This window comes from Pipistrellus kuhlii, unplaced genomic scaffold (genome assembly GCF_014108245.1).
Source record: "Pipistrellus kuhlii isolate mPipKuh1 unplaced genomic scaffold, mPipKuh1.p scaffold_m20_p_39, whole genome shotgun sequence".
In the NCBI taxonomy this organism is placed as follows: Eukaryota; Metazoa; Chordata; class Mammalia; order Chiroptera; family Vespertilionidae; genus Pipistrellus; species Pipistrellus kuhlii.
Window position 1 is genome coordinate 1,377,021 of NW_023425539.1, and position 17,139 is coordinate 1,394,159.

At 59.0% G+C, this 17,139-nt stretch overlaps 3 protein-coding genes across 10 annotated transcripts in view; all 3 read left to right on the top strand.

Moving 5' to 3' along the window:
- The window catches only part of PRPF8 (pre-mRNA processing factor 8), a 46,683-nt gene that overhangs the window by 28,443 nt on the left and 1,101 nt on the right, over positions 1-17,139 (top strand). Inside the window, exon 44 of the transcript XR_004982766.2 lies at positions 1,084-1,088. The gene's annotated coding sequence lies outside the window, so the exon portion shown is untranslated. The remainder of the gene's footprint in view (positions 1-1,083; positions 1,089-17,139) is intronic.
- On the top strand, positions 425-4,993 carry LOC118702586 (Rab interacting lysosomal protein). Of its 5 annotated transcripts, XM_045571027.1 has the most exons (8): positions 436-918; positions 991-1,084; positions 1,161-1,267; positions 1,368-1,601; positions 1,881-2,008; positions 2,409-2,531; positions 4,285-4,368; positions 4,514-4,993. In XM_045571027.1, exons 1-8 carry the CDS (start codon positions 691-693, stop codon positions 4,641-4,643), a joined length of 1,128 nt encoding a protein of 375 aa, XP_045426983.1. In that variant the 5' UTR covers positions 436-690; the 3' UTR covers positions 4,644-4,993. The 5 variants fall into 5 exon arrangements, with proteins under 5 accessions (XP_045426982.1, XP_045426984.1, XP_045426980.1 ...); XM_045571026.1 differs by having other exon boundaries at positions 425-1,084; positions 4,285-4,369; positions 4,487-4,993; XM_045571024.1 differs by having other exon boundaries at positions 431-1,084.
- SCARF1 (scavenger receptor class F member 1) lies at positions 5,135-16,927 on the top strand. Of its 4 annotated transcripts, none has more exons than XM_036408634.2 (11): positions 5,135-5,516; positions 5,844-5,905; positions 6,270-6,371; positions 7,794-8,232; positions 9,960-10,178; positions 10,797-10,925; positions 11,883-11,986; positions 12,434-12,557; positions 13,709-13,917; positions 13,999-14,145; positions 14,832-16,927. In XM_036408634.2, the coding sequence occupies exons 1-11, from the start codon at positions 5,416-5,418 to the stop codon at positions 15,686-15,688; spliced, it is 2,493 nt and encodes an 830-aa protein (XP_036264527.1). In that variant the 5' UTR covers positions 5,135-5,415; the 3' UTR covers positions 15,689-16,927. The 4 variants fall into 4 exon arrangements, with proteins under 4 accessions (XP_036264527.1, XP_036264530.1, XP_036264528.1 ...); XM_036408637.2 differs by having other exon boundaries at positions 13,793-13,917; XM_036408635.2 differs by having other exon boundaries at positions 13,793-14,145.

Genomic DNA, 17,139 nt, shown 5'->3' on the forward strand with positions numbered 1-17,139 from the left:
GCGGGTAGCTGGACTCTGCCTTGAAGGGAAAGGAGGACCCCTCAGGGGTTGTGGGGCTAACTCTCCCATAAACGCTGGGAACAGATATGGGGGTTGGGCTTTCACATACCTACCACCTTGACCACATTTGCCAATCTTGCTCCAAAATACTTGCAAATCATCCCTTAGAGCAGTTGCCATTTCCTGGGCCTGGGAGCTTGTGACTTGTCCTCTATAGTTAGGATGCCTGCCTGGCCCTTTAAGCTTTCTGTCACTCCTGGTCAGGGCACAGGCACATGCCTGGACAGCTGGCTCTGGCAAAGGCCAGTGACTCCTCACCTCACCTCTTGCCCTGTGGGTTGGCGGCCCAGTGGGGCCCATGACTCCAGCACAGGGGTGGAGCCTGGCTTGGGCACCGGGGAGGGCTTGACAAAGTGACCACTTACAGCCCTGACCCTCAGCTCTTGGACGCCTGGCTGGAGGCTGGCTTTCCTGCTTCCTGTGACCTTGGGGACTTGAACCGGACAGGGCCCAGGGGGCCAGGACAAGGTCTCCTTCCCCCAGGCTGTTTTCTTTAGTCGCTCCTCCCCGACGCTTCTACCCCACCCTCTCCTGCCCTGAACTGCTTCCTGGGCGGGAACTGTTTGGCTTTTTCCTGCCCCAGTTAGGGGTGGGGGCGGTGACTGCCGCAGCCCTTGGCCTTCGGGGGACATGGAGCCCAGGAGGGCGGCGCCTGGGGAGCATGGCTGGAGGCCTCGAGTGGCCGCGGGGGCTGAGACGGCCGCAGAGCTCGTGTACCATCTGGCGGGGGCCCTGGGCACCGAGCTGCAGGAGCTGGCGCGCCGCTTCGGGCCCGAGGCGGCGGCGGGACTCGTGCCGCTGGTGGTGCGCGCGCTGGAGCTCCTGGAAAAGGCTGCCGTGGGGCCCGCCCCCGACTCGGTGAGTCCCTGCCCCGCCCTCTGCCGCCCGCGGGGTCGCCGGGGGCCTAAGCCTGAGAGCCTGGACTCGCAGCTGCAGGTGTCGGCGCAGCAGGCCGAGCTGGAGCTGCGGCGGCTGCGGGAGGAGAACGAGCACCTCCGCCGAGAGCTGCGCCGCGGGCCGCAGGGTGAGTGCGGGCCAGGGCGGGGGCGGGCCGCCCGAGACCCCCTCCCGGGCCGCCGCTGAGCACGACCCTTCCCCAGAGGAGCGCGCTCTGCTGCGGCAGCTCAAGGAAGTGACCGACCGGCAGCGGGACGAACTCCGGGCGCACAGCCGGGACCTGCAGCAGCGCAGCCAGGAGACCGAGGCGGTGAGGGCGGGAGAGGCTGCGGGGCGGGGCGGGGCGGGGCGGGGCGGGCGGAACTCCCTCGGCGCCCGCCCACCGGCCCTACCGCATGCTCCGCCCCCAGTTGCAGGAGCAGCTGCAGCGCCTCCTGCTGGTGAATGCAGAGTTGCGGCACAAGCTGGCCGCGGTGCAAGCCCAGCTGCGGGCCGCACGGGACCGCGAGAGCGAGCGGGAAGGGATGGTGGAGCTGGCTCAGGATCAGGCACGGAACCCGGCCGGGAGTCCTGGGTGCGCACAGAGGCAGGAGCCTGAGCTGGCGACCGCAGGACCAGGAGGCCCGGGGACCTCGGAGGACCCCGTGAGTGCCCGCTGAGGTCAGGGACCCTCCCCAATCCTCACAAGGGTGGGCGCCGGGAAGTGTGCTGTGCTGCGCAGCAGGTGCAATGGGAAGTTGGCAGGTGGCACACAAGTATGTCCCCCCAGCGGCCTCTGTCCCACCCTCATCTAGAGCACTGGTCTGTCATCTGTTGTGGGGGCCCCTTGTCTCCCCAGTCTCCCTGCCAGGCATGCCCTCTAGAGTTACCGTGATGACCCAGGGGCAGAGGGCCACCCCTCTGACCAAGCCTCCCTGACGCAGGCACAGTGTCCCTCCAGCGCAGAGGAGAGCGGCTTCAGTCGAGAGGAGCTTAAGCAGATCCTTCAGGAGCGGAACGAGCTCAAAACCAACGTGTTCCTGCTGAAGGAGGAGCTGGCCTACTTCCAGCGGTGAGGGCGCCGGGCAGGAGCTGGGCAGGAGCTGGGCAGCTGAGGGGCTACAGCCACACCTGCTCCTGGGCCTCGGGTCACCTGCCTCATTCTTTGGCTCACTGGTGTAAAAACAGTGACATACGCCAGGCACTGAGCTGGGCCCAGGGAGGACAGGAGTCACACAGCCCCTGCCTTCCTGGAACTCCAGCCAAACGAGGGGAGGGGAGGGGAGGGGAAGGCGGTGCAAAGGGTCACAGCAGCCACAGCGGCCCGTCAGAGAAGGATTCCTAGGCGGTGTGACACCTCAGCTAACGTTTGAGGGGTATTAGGCAAAGTGTCTTAAAAAAGGGTACTTTGGTGTGAGGCTGACTTTTGGTATCCCCGTCACTTTTCCCCTGCCCTTTCTCCTCCTCTGCAGGGAGCTGCTCGCAGACCACAGGGTCCCGGGGCTTCTCCTGGAAGCCATGAAGGTGGCTGTCAGGAAGCAGCGGAAGAAGATCAAGGCGAAGATGCTAGGGACCCCGGAGGAAGCGGAGAGCAGGTGAGTCCCTGCCTTTGTTCTCACTGAGCCAGACCGCCCTCCCTCGTTCCGTAGAGCATGGTCAGCCTGGCCATGCTCTACCCCAGCCCAGCCACCTCCGAAGTCTGTTGACCTATTGTGGTCACCGTAGTTAGCCTGCTGACCCAGCCTGATCATCTTTTGATCCTTTTTTCTCAGACTGAACCTATTATCTCAGCCTTGTCACCCCCTTGAACCTAACACTAGTCTAGTCACTCTTTTTTTTTTTTTTTTATAATATATTTTTAGTGATTTCAGAGAGGAATGGAGAGGGAGAGAGAGAAACATCAGTGATGAGACAGAATCACCGATCGGCTGCCTCCTGCACGCCCCTCACTGGGGAATGAGCCCACAACCCAGGCATGTTCCCTGACCATGAACTCCTGGCTCATAGGTTGACACTCAACTACTGAGCCACATCCGGCCAGGCTAGTCTAGTCACTCTTGAACCTGCTAAACTGGCCTGGTCACCCCTTGAGCCTGCTTCCAGCTTGCCCTACTGAGCCTGCCATTCTGCCTTGGTCACTCCTCCGGCCTGCCAATCTGACCTAGTCTTGTCTTGGTCACCCCTGAGCCTGCCTAGCCACCTCCTAAGTCTGCTGACCCATCTGGTCACCCTGTTGAGCTTGCTGACCCAGGCTGCCTGGCAGAGTCTGCTACTCTGGCCTGAGCCTACTAACTGGACTGCCCCGCTGAACATGCTGTTCTGCTTTGGTCAACCCTTGGGCCTGCCGATCTGGCCTGGTCACCCCCTGAGCCTGCATTCCTGAGCGATCTGGCCTGGTCACCCCCTGAGCCTGCATTCCTGAGCGATCTGGCCTGGTCACCCCCTGAGCCTGCATTCCTGAGCCTGCCACCGTTCTCTCTGTATCGTTCTCTCTGGATCGCACTGCTCCCACCTGCCATGCTTGCTGCGCCTCCTGCTGAAGAATCCTGCTAATGCTGTTTCTCCACATTCCTTCTTCAGTTCCCTGTCCTGGCTGTATGTCAGAGGAGTGAGACCGTAGCTGTAGAGACCTTCACAGGAAGCCAAAAGGCCTGGGTTCAAAGAGCTCCTGTGCTAGTGGCCGCATGGAGATGCAGACTCACGGCGGGCCTGCAGAGGGCGTGGAAGCCCTGTGCGCCTTCCCCATACCTCACCCTTTAAAACTTAGGGTGCTGCCAAAACCGGTTTGGCTCAGTGGATAGAGCATCGGTCTGCAGACTGAAAGGTCCCAGGTTCAATTCTGGTCAAGGGCATGTACCTTGGTTGTAGGCACATTCCTAGTAGGGGGTGTGCAAGAGGTAGCTGACCGATGATTCTCTCTCATCAATATTTCTAATTCTCTATCCCTCTCTGTAAACAAATCAATAAAATATATTTTTAAAAAATAAAATAAAACTTAGGGTGCACTTAGAGCTCAGGACAGCAGGGTGGAAGGATGCTTCTTCCATCTGGCTGTTACTGAGCTATAACCTTTTATAATAAATAGGTAATCTGGTAAGTAAAATAAATAATAAAGACTATAGCTGCAGCCTTGTCAGAGGTCTGCTGTCCATCAGCCTATAAAATAAAAGTCTCAAGATGTCCTTCATCTCCCCAGTGTCCCCTCCAGCTTGGGGGACCCTGTAGTCACTTTGTTTTCCCCCTGCTTGTCCCTTGGGCCACGCAGAAAGCTAACCATAGCTGCGTTCCCATTGGCCCTCCTGGCCTTGATCAATGACCCTCTCCTCTTTCCTCTCCACTCTGCCTCAGTGACGACGAGGATGGCTCCTGGCTCCTGCTCTCCAGCGATAAGGAAGACCACCCCCCACCCCCTGAGTCCAGAATACAGAGTTTGTATGTTGGGGGGAGAGGAAGAGGCCCCCCTGGGTTCTTTTCAGCATCCCCTTTCCTACTCCCCTGATGCCCACCCTGCTGTCCTGAGCCCTGAGCACGCCCCTCCCTTCCTGCTTCTCTCCGACACCCTGGGTTCTCCCCCCAGCTTTGGCCTGTGTTATCGGGGCGGAGCAGAGGCCCATGAAGCTCAGACCAGCAGCGCAGCTCCCAGCGAGCCAGGGGGCGAAGAGGAGGCCCCACAGCAACCCCATGTGGAGCCCGTGGGCAGCCCCTGACCGGCCCTGTTTTGCTCTCATTGAACACCTTTGTCCGGGGTCTCAGGTGCCCCCGCGCCTGACTGTGGAGTCTGACTGCGGGTGGATGTGACCTCAGATGGGAACAGGACTCCCTCCGGCCCAGCCCTCCCGGGCTCTTTCCCAGTCTTGGCCTGAGCCAGGGCAGGACTGGGAGTTCAGCCTACCTTCCTTCCCGGTATCTCTGAGCTAAGCCTCTCGGGTCAGATACAAGTGCTTCCTCTCTGAGCCTCAGTTTCCCCATCAGCAATGGAGAGCTGACTACCTACCTCCCAGAGACTGGCACAGATGGCCTCAGCTAATGTAATAAAGGAACTGCCATGATATCCACACACTGTTCCGCATCTGTCTGTCCGCCCGTCCGTGGTCGGCCCCCCTTCCCGCCCTGCTGGGCCAGGGGTGCGGGCAGGCTGAGGTGGTCTCACAGGGTTTCCTTGGTTGTCGCTGGGTGGGGAGGCTCCTCCCACTGGGAAGTATGACCTAATGGAAAACGATGGCTCCACACTAACCCCACCCCCGCACCTGTTCCCAATACCCCGGGACTTCCTGCCCCCTCCAGACCGAAGCCAGCCCCTTCAGGCCCACTCAGCACTAGTGATTGTGCCTGCCCAGCCCCAGGGAGGTGCCTCAGGGCAGCCCGCCCACCGCCGCCCCCTGGGCCTGGCTTCCTCAGGAAAGGCCTTGGGAGGAAACGGAGGGGGTTGGGAGCTGTGGGGGCCAGGCCAGCTCCAACCCTCTCACTGCACTGGCCGCCATGGGCCTGAGGCTGCTGCTCCCACTGCTGCTGCTCTGGACTCCGAGGACCCGGGGGTCTGCGCTGGACCCTAACGGGCAGCATGTGTGCAAGGACAGCAGGTGGCTCTTGTGGGAGTCTGAGGGGGGAGCGGGGGGAGGAGGAGCTGAGCTGGTGCTGAGGCACGGGGCGGGAAAAGAGGGAAGAGATCATGGGGCTGAAGGGAGGGAGGCTTGGGGACAGCCTGGAGGGTGGCGATAGTCAGGACAGATGGTGGGAAGGCCAGAGAAGGAGAGGGAAGGGGTTGGGGAGAGTGGGCTGTGACTCTTGGCCAGGCCTGCCTGATGGGGCTGAGGCAGCCTCCCACACCTCAGCCAGAGGCAGTGCCCCACCTTTGAACCCAGGACACCTCCTAGCCGCCCTCCGGCTGACCCCTCTCCGCCCCACAGCCCCTCAGCTGAGCTCCGGTGCTGCCCAGGCTGGAGGCAGAAGGACCAAGAATGCACCATTGGTGAGTGGCCAAGACCAATCCCCACCCCAGAAGGGAGGACACAGCTCAGCGACCTTCCTCCCTTTCTGGGGGGCTGATTTCCCGTCCTGAGCCCTGGAGCCAGGGTCCATCCTGTGACACACACGCCCAGCCCGGAGGGAACAGCTCTGGATAAGGTGACCAGACGTCTCGCCAAAAGCGGTCCCGATTTTTAACAATTTGTCCTGCGTCCCGCAGCGTTTTAAAAAAGTCCCTATTTTTGGAAATAATCTTTCCAAAAGCGGGACGTCTGGTCACCTTACTCTTGAGGGGCAGGGAACTGGGAGTCAGTGAGGGGGCCGAGTGTCCCCTGGTCAAGCCGCTGACCGAGGCGGGTGTGTTTCAGCCGTCTGCGAGGGGCCCGATGCCTGCCGGGAGAACGAAGTATGTGTGAAGCCAGGCCTCTGTCGGTGCAAACCTGGATTCTTCGGGGCCCAGTGCAACTCCCGTGAGTTCCAAGTCACGCCGGGGGTGTGTGTGCGGGGTTGACATTGCTGGGCAGAACTAGGTGGGCGACGCAGGGAGGACCGACATCTTAGAACAGCGGGCCAGAGCCTCTCCAGTCTTCACGGAGGAAACCGAGGCCCAGGGACAGGAAGTGACACTCCTGGGAGCTGCCCTGAGTCATCTGGGGTTTGCCCATATCCACAGAGCCCTCCTCACTGTTTCAATCTGGGCCCTTCACCCTTCAACTCAGAAAGGATACGGGTGGTTCCTGTAAATTGCAAAGTGGGTGCATTCCCAGTCTCCCCCGCGTCTCCCTGTGCATGCATGGGGGGCGGAAGGAGGGTCCTGGCCAGGCTGGCTGTCCTCTCTGGCAGAAGAGAAGGGCGTGGGACCGGACAGCAGGGGCAGCCACCAGGAATCAGGAATCATGGTGGAGAGGAGCTTCTGCCCCTGTTGGCAGCACCCAGGCCTGCGAGGCCCAGCTGTCAGCCCAGAGGAGGAGCCCAGTGAGAGGGAGGAGGGGCATGGATGAAGCCTCAACACCTCCCACCCCTGCCACACACACACACACACACACACACACACACTTCTTTTTTATTTTTTAAAATATATTTTTATTGATTTTTTACAGAGAGGAAGGGAGAGGAATAGAGAGTTAGAAACATCCATGAAAGAGAAACATCCACCAGCTGCCTCTTGCACACCCCCTACGGGGGATGTGCCCGCAACCAAGGTACCTGCCCCTGACCGGAATCGAACCTGGGACCTTTCAGTCCAAAGGCCGACGCCCTATCCTCTGAGCCAAACCTGTTTCGGCCACGCACACTTCTGTGTGCTCCGGGCATAGCCCCTTTCCCTCTCAGGATTTTTATTTTTTTATTTTTAAATATATTTTATTGACTTTTTTATAGATGTGGCAAGAGTTTTTGTGTGTTTTTTAAAAATATATTTTATTGATTTTTTACAGAGAGGAAGGGAGAGGAATAGAGAATTAGAAACATCCATGAGAGAGAAACATCGACCAGCTGCCTCTTGCACACCCCCTACCGGGGATGTGCCCGCAACCAAGGTACATGCCCCTGACCAGAATTGAACCCGGGACCTTTCAGTCCACAGACCACGCTCTACCACGGAGCCAAACCGGTTTCGGCCCTCTCAGGATTTTTAGTGTGTTCTGCAATGTGACCTGGGAGGCTGGGAACTGCTAAGGAGTTTTGTGTTCAGAGTCTGGGGCAGGAAGTGAGCTTTGCCCCAGGAGGATATGATGCCACATGTTCCAAGGGTCTGTTCCCGGCTCTTGGAGGACGGGCCCAGCGCCCTTTGTTCCGGGAGGGGGTCCAAAGCCTGCGTTTGTCCTAGGCCTCAGCCCGCTGACCTTCCGTCTGTCTCTCCCCCCACCCCCGCCCCTCCTTTTCGCCCCCAGGCTGCCCGGGCCAGTACTGGGGCCCCGACTGCCGGGAGAGCTGCGCCTGCCACCCGCACGGGCAGTGCGCGCCGGACACCGGCGTGTGCCGCTGCCAGGACGACCGCTGGGGCGGCCGCTGCGAGTTCGAGTGCGCGTGCGGCCCCCACGGGCGCTGCGACCCGGGGACCGGCGCGTGCCACTGCGAGGCGGGCTGGTGGTCCGCCCGGTGCCAGCACCGGTGCCAGTGCAACCCCGTGGCCGCCCGCTGCGACCAGGCCACGGGCAACTGCGTGTGCCAGGCGGGCTGGTGGGGCCGCCGCTGCAGCTTCCGCTGCCACTGCCACGGCTCGCCCTGCGCCCAGGAGTCCGGCCGCTGCGCCTGCCGGCCCGGCTGGTGGGGCCCCGAGTGCCGGCTGCCCTGCCCCGCCGGCCGCTGGGGGGCGCAGTGCGGCCGCAGGTGAGCGGGGCGGGCGGGCGCCTGCGCCGTGGGAGGGAGAGGGGTGGGAAGGTGAAAGAGGTGGAGGGAGCGTGAAGGGCCGAGAGGCGCGGCGCTTCCATAAAAATCTAGGCTGGGCCTGGGGGCGCGGCCAGCCACTGAGCTTCGACCTATGGACCAGGAGGCCGCGGTTCACACATCGGGGTTGCCTCCATCCCCAGGGAGGGGCTTGAAGGAGGCAGCCGGTGGATGATTCTCTGAGAGATAGGAACATTCATCAAGGATGAGAGAGAATCATCCATCGGCTGCCTCCTGCACGCCCCCTACTGGGGATCGAGCCGCAACCTGAGCATGTGCCCTTGACAGAATCAAACCCGGACCCTTCAGTCCACAGGCTGACAATCTATCCGCTGAGCCAAACCAGCTAGGGCAAGATGTGTGTGTTTTTTTTAATCTACAAGGATGGGATGAAAGGGGGGATAAAAGATCCTCAGTGCCCCAGAGTCCAGCCTCCCACACCCCTTTCATCCGGTTACTGTTAACAACAATACTAGTGTAACAAGCCACACTTAGAAACAGATAAAGGATGAATCACATGACAAAATGATCGCATGGTCTCTTTGACTCAATAACTTTTAAACTTTGACCAACTCCACCCACAATAACACGTTTTACATCCCACATAACACACACACCCATATATATGTGTATATATATATATATATATATATATGAAGTAAAAGCTTAACCAGCTTAACCAGACAACATATTTATCTTTATTATATATATAACATATATAAAATAATATATAATATGTATATACTGTAATTTTTTATTTTTATTCTCTCTTTTTTTTCTTTCTGCTGGTTGGGATTTGCTATATTGATTTTATGAACTCCCCTCTCCCCTCACTAATGAGTCTAACCAAAGTATATGATCCCAGATAAGTATCTGAGGGAGAAACTTCATGTAACTATTACAGATCAACAAGAAATTAAGATAATATAAACCTGCCATAGCTGATTTGCTCAATGGATAGAGCATCGGCCCTCGGACTGAAGAACTGAAGGGTCATGGGTTCGATTCTGGTCAAGGGCACCATATCTCGGTTGCAGCCTCAGTTGCAGTGTGTTGAGAGGTAACCAATTTAAAAAAAATATTTTTATTGATTTCAGAGAGGAAGGAAGAGGGAGATACAGATAGAAACATCAATGATGAGAGAGAATCATTGATCAGCTGCCTCCTGCACACCCCACACTGGGGATCGAGCCCACAACCTGATCAGAAATCAAACCCTGACCTCCTGGTTCATAGGTTAATGCTCAGCCACTGAGCTGCACTGCAGGCCAGGCTAAAACGCTTTTATTTTTATTCATTTTCACGTTATGGGATAGGAGATACACTGCTGAGGTCCATCCCTGAGGTGTGGGTGGAAGGGTGGGGAGACGCTGGGCAGAAGGGAGGCAGAGGTTGGGGTAATAACTTGGCTGCTCTGACTGGTGACCCGCGGACCCAGGGAGGGATGAGTGTTGGAGTCGGGGGTGAGATGGAGGGGGCTGGGATCCTACCAGAGTTTACAGAGATCATTTATCCAACGTCTTCGGAGAACAACCTGGGGAAGCGGAGGCGCACACCTGCCTGAGTGCGTTAGCTGGGTCCTGGGTGCTCTCCCTCCGGGGCCCTGGAGGCCTGGGCGGGCACTCCTTCCCTTTGCCCCAGGAGCTTCCCATGAACGTCTCTTCCCACAGCTGTGGCCACTGCGCGCGGAACGAGCCGTGCGCTGCAGACACGGGCAGCTGCGAGTCCTGCGAGCCCGGCTGGAACGGGACCCAGTGCCTCCAGCCCTGCCTGCCTGGTACCTTCGGGGAGCGCTGCGGACAGCAGTGCCCCCGCTGCCAGCACGGGGGGGCCTGCCAGCCAGACACTGGGCACTGTCAGAGCTGTGAGCCCGGCTGGCTGGGGCCCAGGTAAGGGGCCAGCCTGCTCGGGGTGGGGGAGACCTTCCTTCCGAATCCTCACCCCAGCTGCTCCCTCGGGGACAGGCGTCCCCTCCCCAAACGCACATTCACACAGCCCGCCCCCCGGGGCCTGCCCCCTGGGGAAGCCTGACGGGACAGAGATGGGTGCCGATGAGGCCTGGGCAGGGCTCTCTTCCAGTCCCTGCCCCTCAGGCTTCCTGCCCTCTTCTCCCTCCAGGGACCTCTGCTCGGTCACCTGTTGGGTCTGGCCCAGCTTCAGGGCCCTGTTTGTACCTGAGCTCCTGCCCAGGACCCACAGTTGGGTCCCTGAGTCTAGAACACATGTGTCAAACACAAGGCCCGCGGGCCAAATCCGTCCCGCCAGGCCTTGCAATGTGGCCCGCACCGCGCTGTCATCACTGCACTCCGCTGCGTTTCCATCACAATGACAGTTTATGACTGTTCAGTAAACCATTCGGCCCGCGATTTAGGCTGGATTTTAGATTTTGGCCCCTTCTCTGATTGAGTTCGACACCCCTAGTCTAGAAGCATGGGGCACGATGGGGAGAGCTCCCTGTGGGGGCCGGGCCTGCCCCGCCCCCCATTCCAAGTCTCGCCTCACCTCAGGTGTGAAGACCCCTGCCCACGTGGCACCTTTGGGGAGGGCTGTGGCTCCACCTGCCCCGCCTGTGTTCAGGGGGCTTGTGACGCTGTGACCGGGGAATGTGTCTGCAGCGCTGGCTACTGGGGACCCAGGTGAGGACAGAGAGGCGGGGGCCAGGGTCCGGCCTCCGTGCAAGCTGTTTCCTTAACTTCCCTTTTGGGCGTCTCCACCTTCCCTGTCCCACCCAGCACCCTCAGAGCGGAGGAGCCGTTCTGCCTGCTGTGGGGTCTGCATCTTCCAAATGGGAAAGGCCTGGCTGCCTACCCAGAGGGGGAAGCTGTCCAGGGGAAGGCCTCCAAACCCCACTGCTGTTTCCCAAAGGCCGTGGTCGGCAAACTGCGGCTCGAGAGCCACATGCGGCTCTTTGGCCCCTTGAGTGTGGCTCTTCCACAAAATACCACGGCCTGGGCGAGTCTATGTTGAAGACGTGGCGTTAGAAGAAGTTTAAGTTTAAAAAATGTGGCTTTCAGAAGAAATTTCCATTGTTGTCCTGTTGATATTCGGCTCTGTGGACGAATGAGTTTGCCGACCACTGGCCTGCGGTCTTCAGGTAGGAAAGCCTAATCCACGTCAATGTCTCCAGCGTCAGATCTGCCGCCTCTGGGACAGAATCCAGAACATGGAAAAGACCTCATTTCAGAGAGGAGAGATCCCAGGCCCAGAGAGTTAGGGGCAGGGCTGGACCTGGCGGGCTGCCAGCCCCCGAGGGTGTCTGATGCCATTGGCATCTTGCTTAGTTCGTATGAGTGCTGGGTGGGTAAGGGCTGAGGCTCCTGAGAAGTGGACTCTGCCCGAGGGAGGGCTGGGGCCAGAGGACAGCTTGGAGGTAGTTTCCATGGGAGATGGGCTTAGGGGCTGAGGGGTTCTCTCCAGGGCTGTCAGCGGCACTGAGCATGTGGCTCTGAGGCAGGAGAAGCCTGCCCAGGCATCATCCAGGGAAGCCTGCTGGCAGGGCTGGGGACCAGTGCCCAGAAACCTCCCTTCCTCTCCCCCTCGCCCACCTGCACCTTCCCACCCACCTTCAGCCTGCCGCTCCTTGCCATCCACAGCTGCAACGTCTCGTGCCCATCTGGCTTCCACGGAAACAACTGCTCTGCGCCCTGTGAATGCCCAGAGGGCCCCTGCCACCCTGTCTCCGGGGCCTGCCAGCTGGGTAAGGAGGAAAGCAGGGTGCAGGGTACACCCAGGAAAGACTGGCCCTTCCCATGGGCTCCGGAAGCGCGTCACTGGCCAGGGAGCCTGAGCCCACATCAGAGACATTCCTTCTGCCTGAAATCTGTGCGGACGCTCTGGGGTCCCCTTAAGAGGTGACAGCGTCCCTGTTCCCTGAGAAACCAGGCTAGCACCCAGGAAACGGGCGGGCAGGGCATCAGGCATGAAAACAAGGGCCAAGGCTCGTGGGGCGGACCGCGGACCATCCGAAGGGGACAGGCCAGCAGGCGGCCCCCAGGCTGAGCAGACTCTGCGTCTCTCAGAAGAGACACCCGCAGGAGGAAGGCTGGGGAGGAGGCACCCCAGCTAGAGTGTGACATGTGTGGGAGGTGAGAAGGCCCTGAATATTTGACTACTGCTCACCCTTCTCCCTTCCCCCCGCCCCCAGGGTCTCACAGCCAGGATGCCACCCTCATCGCTGGCATCCTTGTGCCTCTGCTGCTGCTCCTCCTGGGCATTGCCTGCTGCTGTGCCTGGTGCTGTTGGGCCGCCCGGTTGGACCCCAAGGACAGGTGAACCCTGGCTTTCCTTTCAGGGGTGGGGAAGGGCTGATCTGGTCACACACGTAGGTCAGGATGGATGGGGTCGTTGGTAGTGGCCCGGAGACATGAGGTCAGCCGCTTGCTCCCATCAGAAGCCTTCAGGGGGAGTCCCGTGTGCAGGGGCAGCAGGCTGGGGAAGCTCACACCCACAGCGGGAGGCTGAGGGTATGTTAACGGGGGGCCAGAGGAGGAGGGGGACCGGGAACGCAGCAGGCAGCTTTGGGCTGGGAGACCAGGCCTCACCTCCTCTCTTCTCCCTCCCCGCCCAAGGAGGGTGACATGGAAGTCTGGGCAGTGGTTTAGTGAAGAATGGGGCTTTCCCAGAAAGGAAGAGGAAGGTTTTGTGTGGCGGCCACTGCAGACCGCCGCTCCTCACCAGCTTTGTTCCTTTAAAAACCTCTTCCCGTTTCTCTGCTCCTGGGAGACTCATCGCATCTTGGGGGTCTGGAGCAGGGGATGTGGGGGCAGGAGGAGGAGCCCAGCACAGAGGACACCAATAAGGTGTCTCGGTTTGTCACTGGCCCACACAAAGCCTGGGCCTGTTCTCGGGACTCTGACCAGTGCTCTCTTACAGTTCTCACGCTAATCCTGAGCATGTCATCCTGCGTGTGCTGGCGACACTAACTGAGCAGGCCCAGTGGCCTGTCCCCTGAGGCACAGAGCCCGGGGTTGGGAAGAAGCCCCTCCCAGGAGGACCAGGGCATGTGCCAGGGCTGTCTGAGGAATGGTAGGAATGGAGCGGTCGCTTCCAGCATGGGGATGGGGCCAGCGGCAGGCTTCCTGGAGGCGGTGTCACTTCCAGAAAGCCGGGTGAGCTGGGACTCAGCTAGGAGGGTGACAGCACATGGCTGCCTTTTGGGGAACCCCACCTGGGGGTTCTGAAAAAAGCTCTGATAGATTGTAGCTGTCCCCAGTCGACAGGTAAGGTAACAGAGGCCCAGAGCCTTGTAACGTTTGAGCGGAGTTGCTGCCCCAGGTCTGTTGGACTCTGGAGCCACGCTGCCCGCTGGGGCAGGCCCACATCTTGGGCTCAGTCGTTTGGACTTGAGTCTGTGGCCGTAGGGAGCCACTGAAGTGGACACAGCCCCTCTGTCGCCCTTCCTCACGCCCTCTAACCCCAGGGCCTGGATGGGCCCGGCCCTCCTCCCCTGCTCCCACCCCGCCCCAGGCGGGTCTCACACACTGACCGCCTCCTGTGCCCTCAGCCCGGCGAGGGAGGGAGCCGCTGTGTCCAGGAGGAAGCTCCAGGGCTTGTGGGAGGCGCTGACCAGCCTGGACTTCGCGCTGCCCTGCAGGTCCCTCAGCAGCCACAAGCTGCCCTGGGTGACAGGTAGGTGGGCGCTGAGGGGCGGGGCTGGGACGGGACACAGCTTCCCACCGGGCTGTGTGCCTGACCTGGCACCCCCTGCAGTCTCCCACCACGACCCGGAGGTCCCCTTCAACCACAGCTTCATCGAGCAGCCCTCCGCCGGCTGGGCCTCGGACGACTCCTTCTCTTCCGACTACGACTGCGGAGAGGACGACGAGGACCCTGCCTACTGCGTGCCGCCCAAAGAAGGTAGCGCGCCCCCTCCCCCACCCCCCCGCCAGTCACCCACTGGGGCCACTTTAAATACTGCTTGGGTGTCTGAGCATCCTTCTGATCCCTTGGTCCTACCGATACAACCACCCCCTATGTCCTATAAAGTGTTCCGTCTTCTGCTGGGGTTCCTAATGGAGACAAGCTAGATTCCCGTCCTTACCCAGCTTTTCGTCTGGTGGGCAGTGACCAGACCCTTCTAGGACGGAGTGTTATGTGCTTGCCCGGGGGGACACGCCAGAGGGGCTGTCACCCAGCCATGTCTGAGGAGACTGGGGTCAGGGGAGATGTCTCAGTGTCCGTGACATTGGCGTTGAGTCTAGCAGAACCACGAGTTAGCCGTGAGAAAGTTAGGGGGAGGTGGGAATGGTGTTTCGGGAAGAGGGGGCCGTGTACACGGGTCCAGAGAGGAGAGGGGCACGGCTGTGTGGCACTGAAGAGTTTTAGCTTGGATGGACGGAGTGTGACATTAAGTCAAAGAAGGGTGGGAGGCGGGAAGAGAAGGGAGAAGTGGTGGTGTCTGTTGACCCTGCTGTTCCTGCCTCTGCATCCTCACCCTCCACTTTGCCCCGTGATCGTGGCCTCCCGGAAGATGCTGACCTGGGAGTGCGTGGGTTGGGGTGGCCAGCCCAGCTTTGGCCTAACTCTTTTGTCTCCTCCGCCAGCGATGGTCCCTGAGGCCCAAGCAGAGTCACCGGAGGCCAGCGTGGTTGATGGTCCCTTCCCAGCCCCCGAGGATGCCTCCACGCCATTCGCCATCCCACGCACTTCCAGCCTCGCTCGGGCCAAGCGGCCCTCCGTCTCCTTTGCCGAAGGCACCAAGTTCGCCCCGCAGAATCGCCAAAGCTCCGGGGAGCTCTCCAACCCGCTCCGGAAGCCCAAGCGGCTCTCCCGGGGCGGCCAGCCCGGTCCTGAGAGCCAGGAGGCTGAGGAGTCCGCAGGCCCCGACAAAGCGGAAAGGGACGAGGTCCCTCCCGGGGCACCCAGCCCCAAGGACTCAGCCGCCGGCCCCCGCCGGCTCCCACTCAGTGGCCAGACGGTGGCGGAGCGCGTGGAAGCCATCGAAAGCGGCGTCCAGGGGAGCGGGGGCTCCGTCACCACCATCTACACCTTGGCAGGGTCACCCCGGGAACCCGGGGGCCCGGTCCGGGCCGTCCTCCGCCGTTTTGGTAGCTTCCAGAAAGGCCAGGCGGGGCCCAAGGTGAAGAGTGCCATCCCCAAGCCTCCACGTCGGGCCCTGAGTCGGAACAAGGGCAGATCCGGGCTGGCCCCTGGCCCTGCCAGTCCGAGCTCTGGCCCAGCCCCGAACGAGGAGCCCGCGGGGGCCTCGCCGCCCGCAGGAACGGGGCCAGAGGAAGCGGCCAGTGGGCAGAGGGATGGCGTCAAGAGCTCAGAGAGGCTCCAGGAGCTGGCCCCCGGGGGCCCCCCGGTACAGGATGCCCAGAAGCTGGCTGACGAGGAAGAGCAGGAGGAGCCGCAGTATGAGAATGTGGCACCCATCTCTGGGCCACCGGAGCCCTGAGGACCATGAATTTGGGGAGTGGGAAGGCTACGGATGGGGGGTAGGCATGGAACTGCCTCCGCATCAGGTTGTATTTTGTGCTGGAAAAAGGCCCCAGGGCCGGAAAGACCTACCAGAACCTCTGCCCTCCGGTGGGGAAACATCTGAGGTAGAGGCCAGTTGGCTGTGGGCCCTGGCGCCGTTCCAAGGAAGGTCTGGAAGGCCTGGGCGGAGACCCCACGGGATGGGGTCAGGAAGAGAATGAGACGGCTGCAGGGACTTATTTCTGTTGTCCTGGACTTGGCTTACCCCAACAGGCTATTCTTTCCTTCGTTTGCAAAATATTTTTCTGAACTGGAAAACAACCTACATGTTTGATGATAAAAGGTTGGTTAAATAAATATTTTTTATGGTGGGTTCCTAAACAGCCACGAACAATTATGTTGTGTAAGAGAGTGAGAGAGAGAGAGATCGATGGGCTGCCTCTCACATGGCACCCTGACCATGTGCTCGTACCCGCAACCTGGGTATGGGCCCTGACCAGGAATTGAACCCTCCACCTTTGGTGTAAGGGATGATGCTCCAACTGAGCCACACTGGCCAGGGCTTATTTTCTTTTTAAACTTTTGTATAATTTGCATATTTTGTATAGTGAATATTCTTTTTACTTTTCTCACTCGATTGAACTTTTTTTTTTTTTTAAGTAATATTCTTTGTTAAAAGTAAATAGAACTAACATTTTGGATATGTATGAAGTAAAAATGAGATTTCCCGTCTCCCCAGAGGAGTCTGGGGGAGCAGGGAGGGGCCAGATTTACTTTTCATAGGTTGTCTTTCGGTCTCGTTCTGAATTCTTGCCCCATGCAGGTGTATGACCTCGTCAGGAAATAAAGAGCAGCGGTTACCCCCAACCCTGTGCTCAGAGAAGCTCATGGAAGTTTAGATGCTTCCTTTCCGATGTTTTTCTGTGCACTTGAAGACAAAGGAGCATACTGTTCTGCAGTTTAATCTTTTACTTAACGTATCCTGGGTATCTTTTGGTGCCAGTAAATATAAAGCTACCTCTCTTTATTAAAAAATGGCTACACGGGATCCCATCATGTGGAAATGACACGGATTATGTGAACCATTCCCTACATTTAGGGATTTGGTGGTTTTTTTAATTGTTTGAGACTATTAATGATGCAGTGTTCAACTTTTTCCATTTAAAAAAAAATATATTTGTGCAAGTGTTTCTGTAGAAGAGATCCCTGTGAGTGCTGGAAAAAGGCCCAAGGCCGGAAAAAAAGCAAAATCGCTGTGTTATAGAATCAGAACATTAAACGTTTATGTATTTACACCAAATTGCCCTCCAAAAATGTTGTATGGCTTTATACTCTCACAAATAATGGTGGTATCTATTTTCTTACACCCAATATGATAAGTTCAAGATGGTATTTCATTATTTTAGGGCAACAAAAAGAAAGTAATAG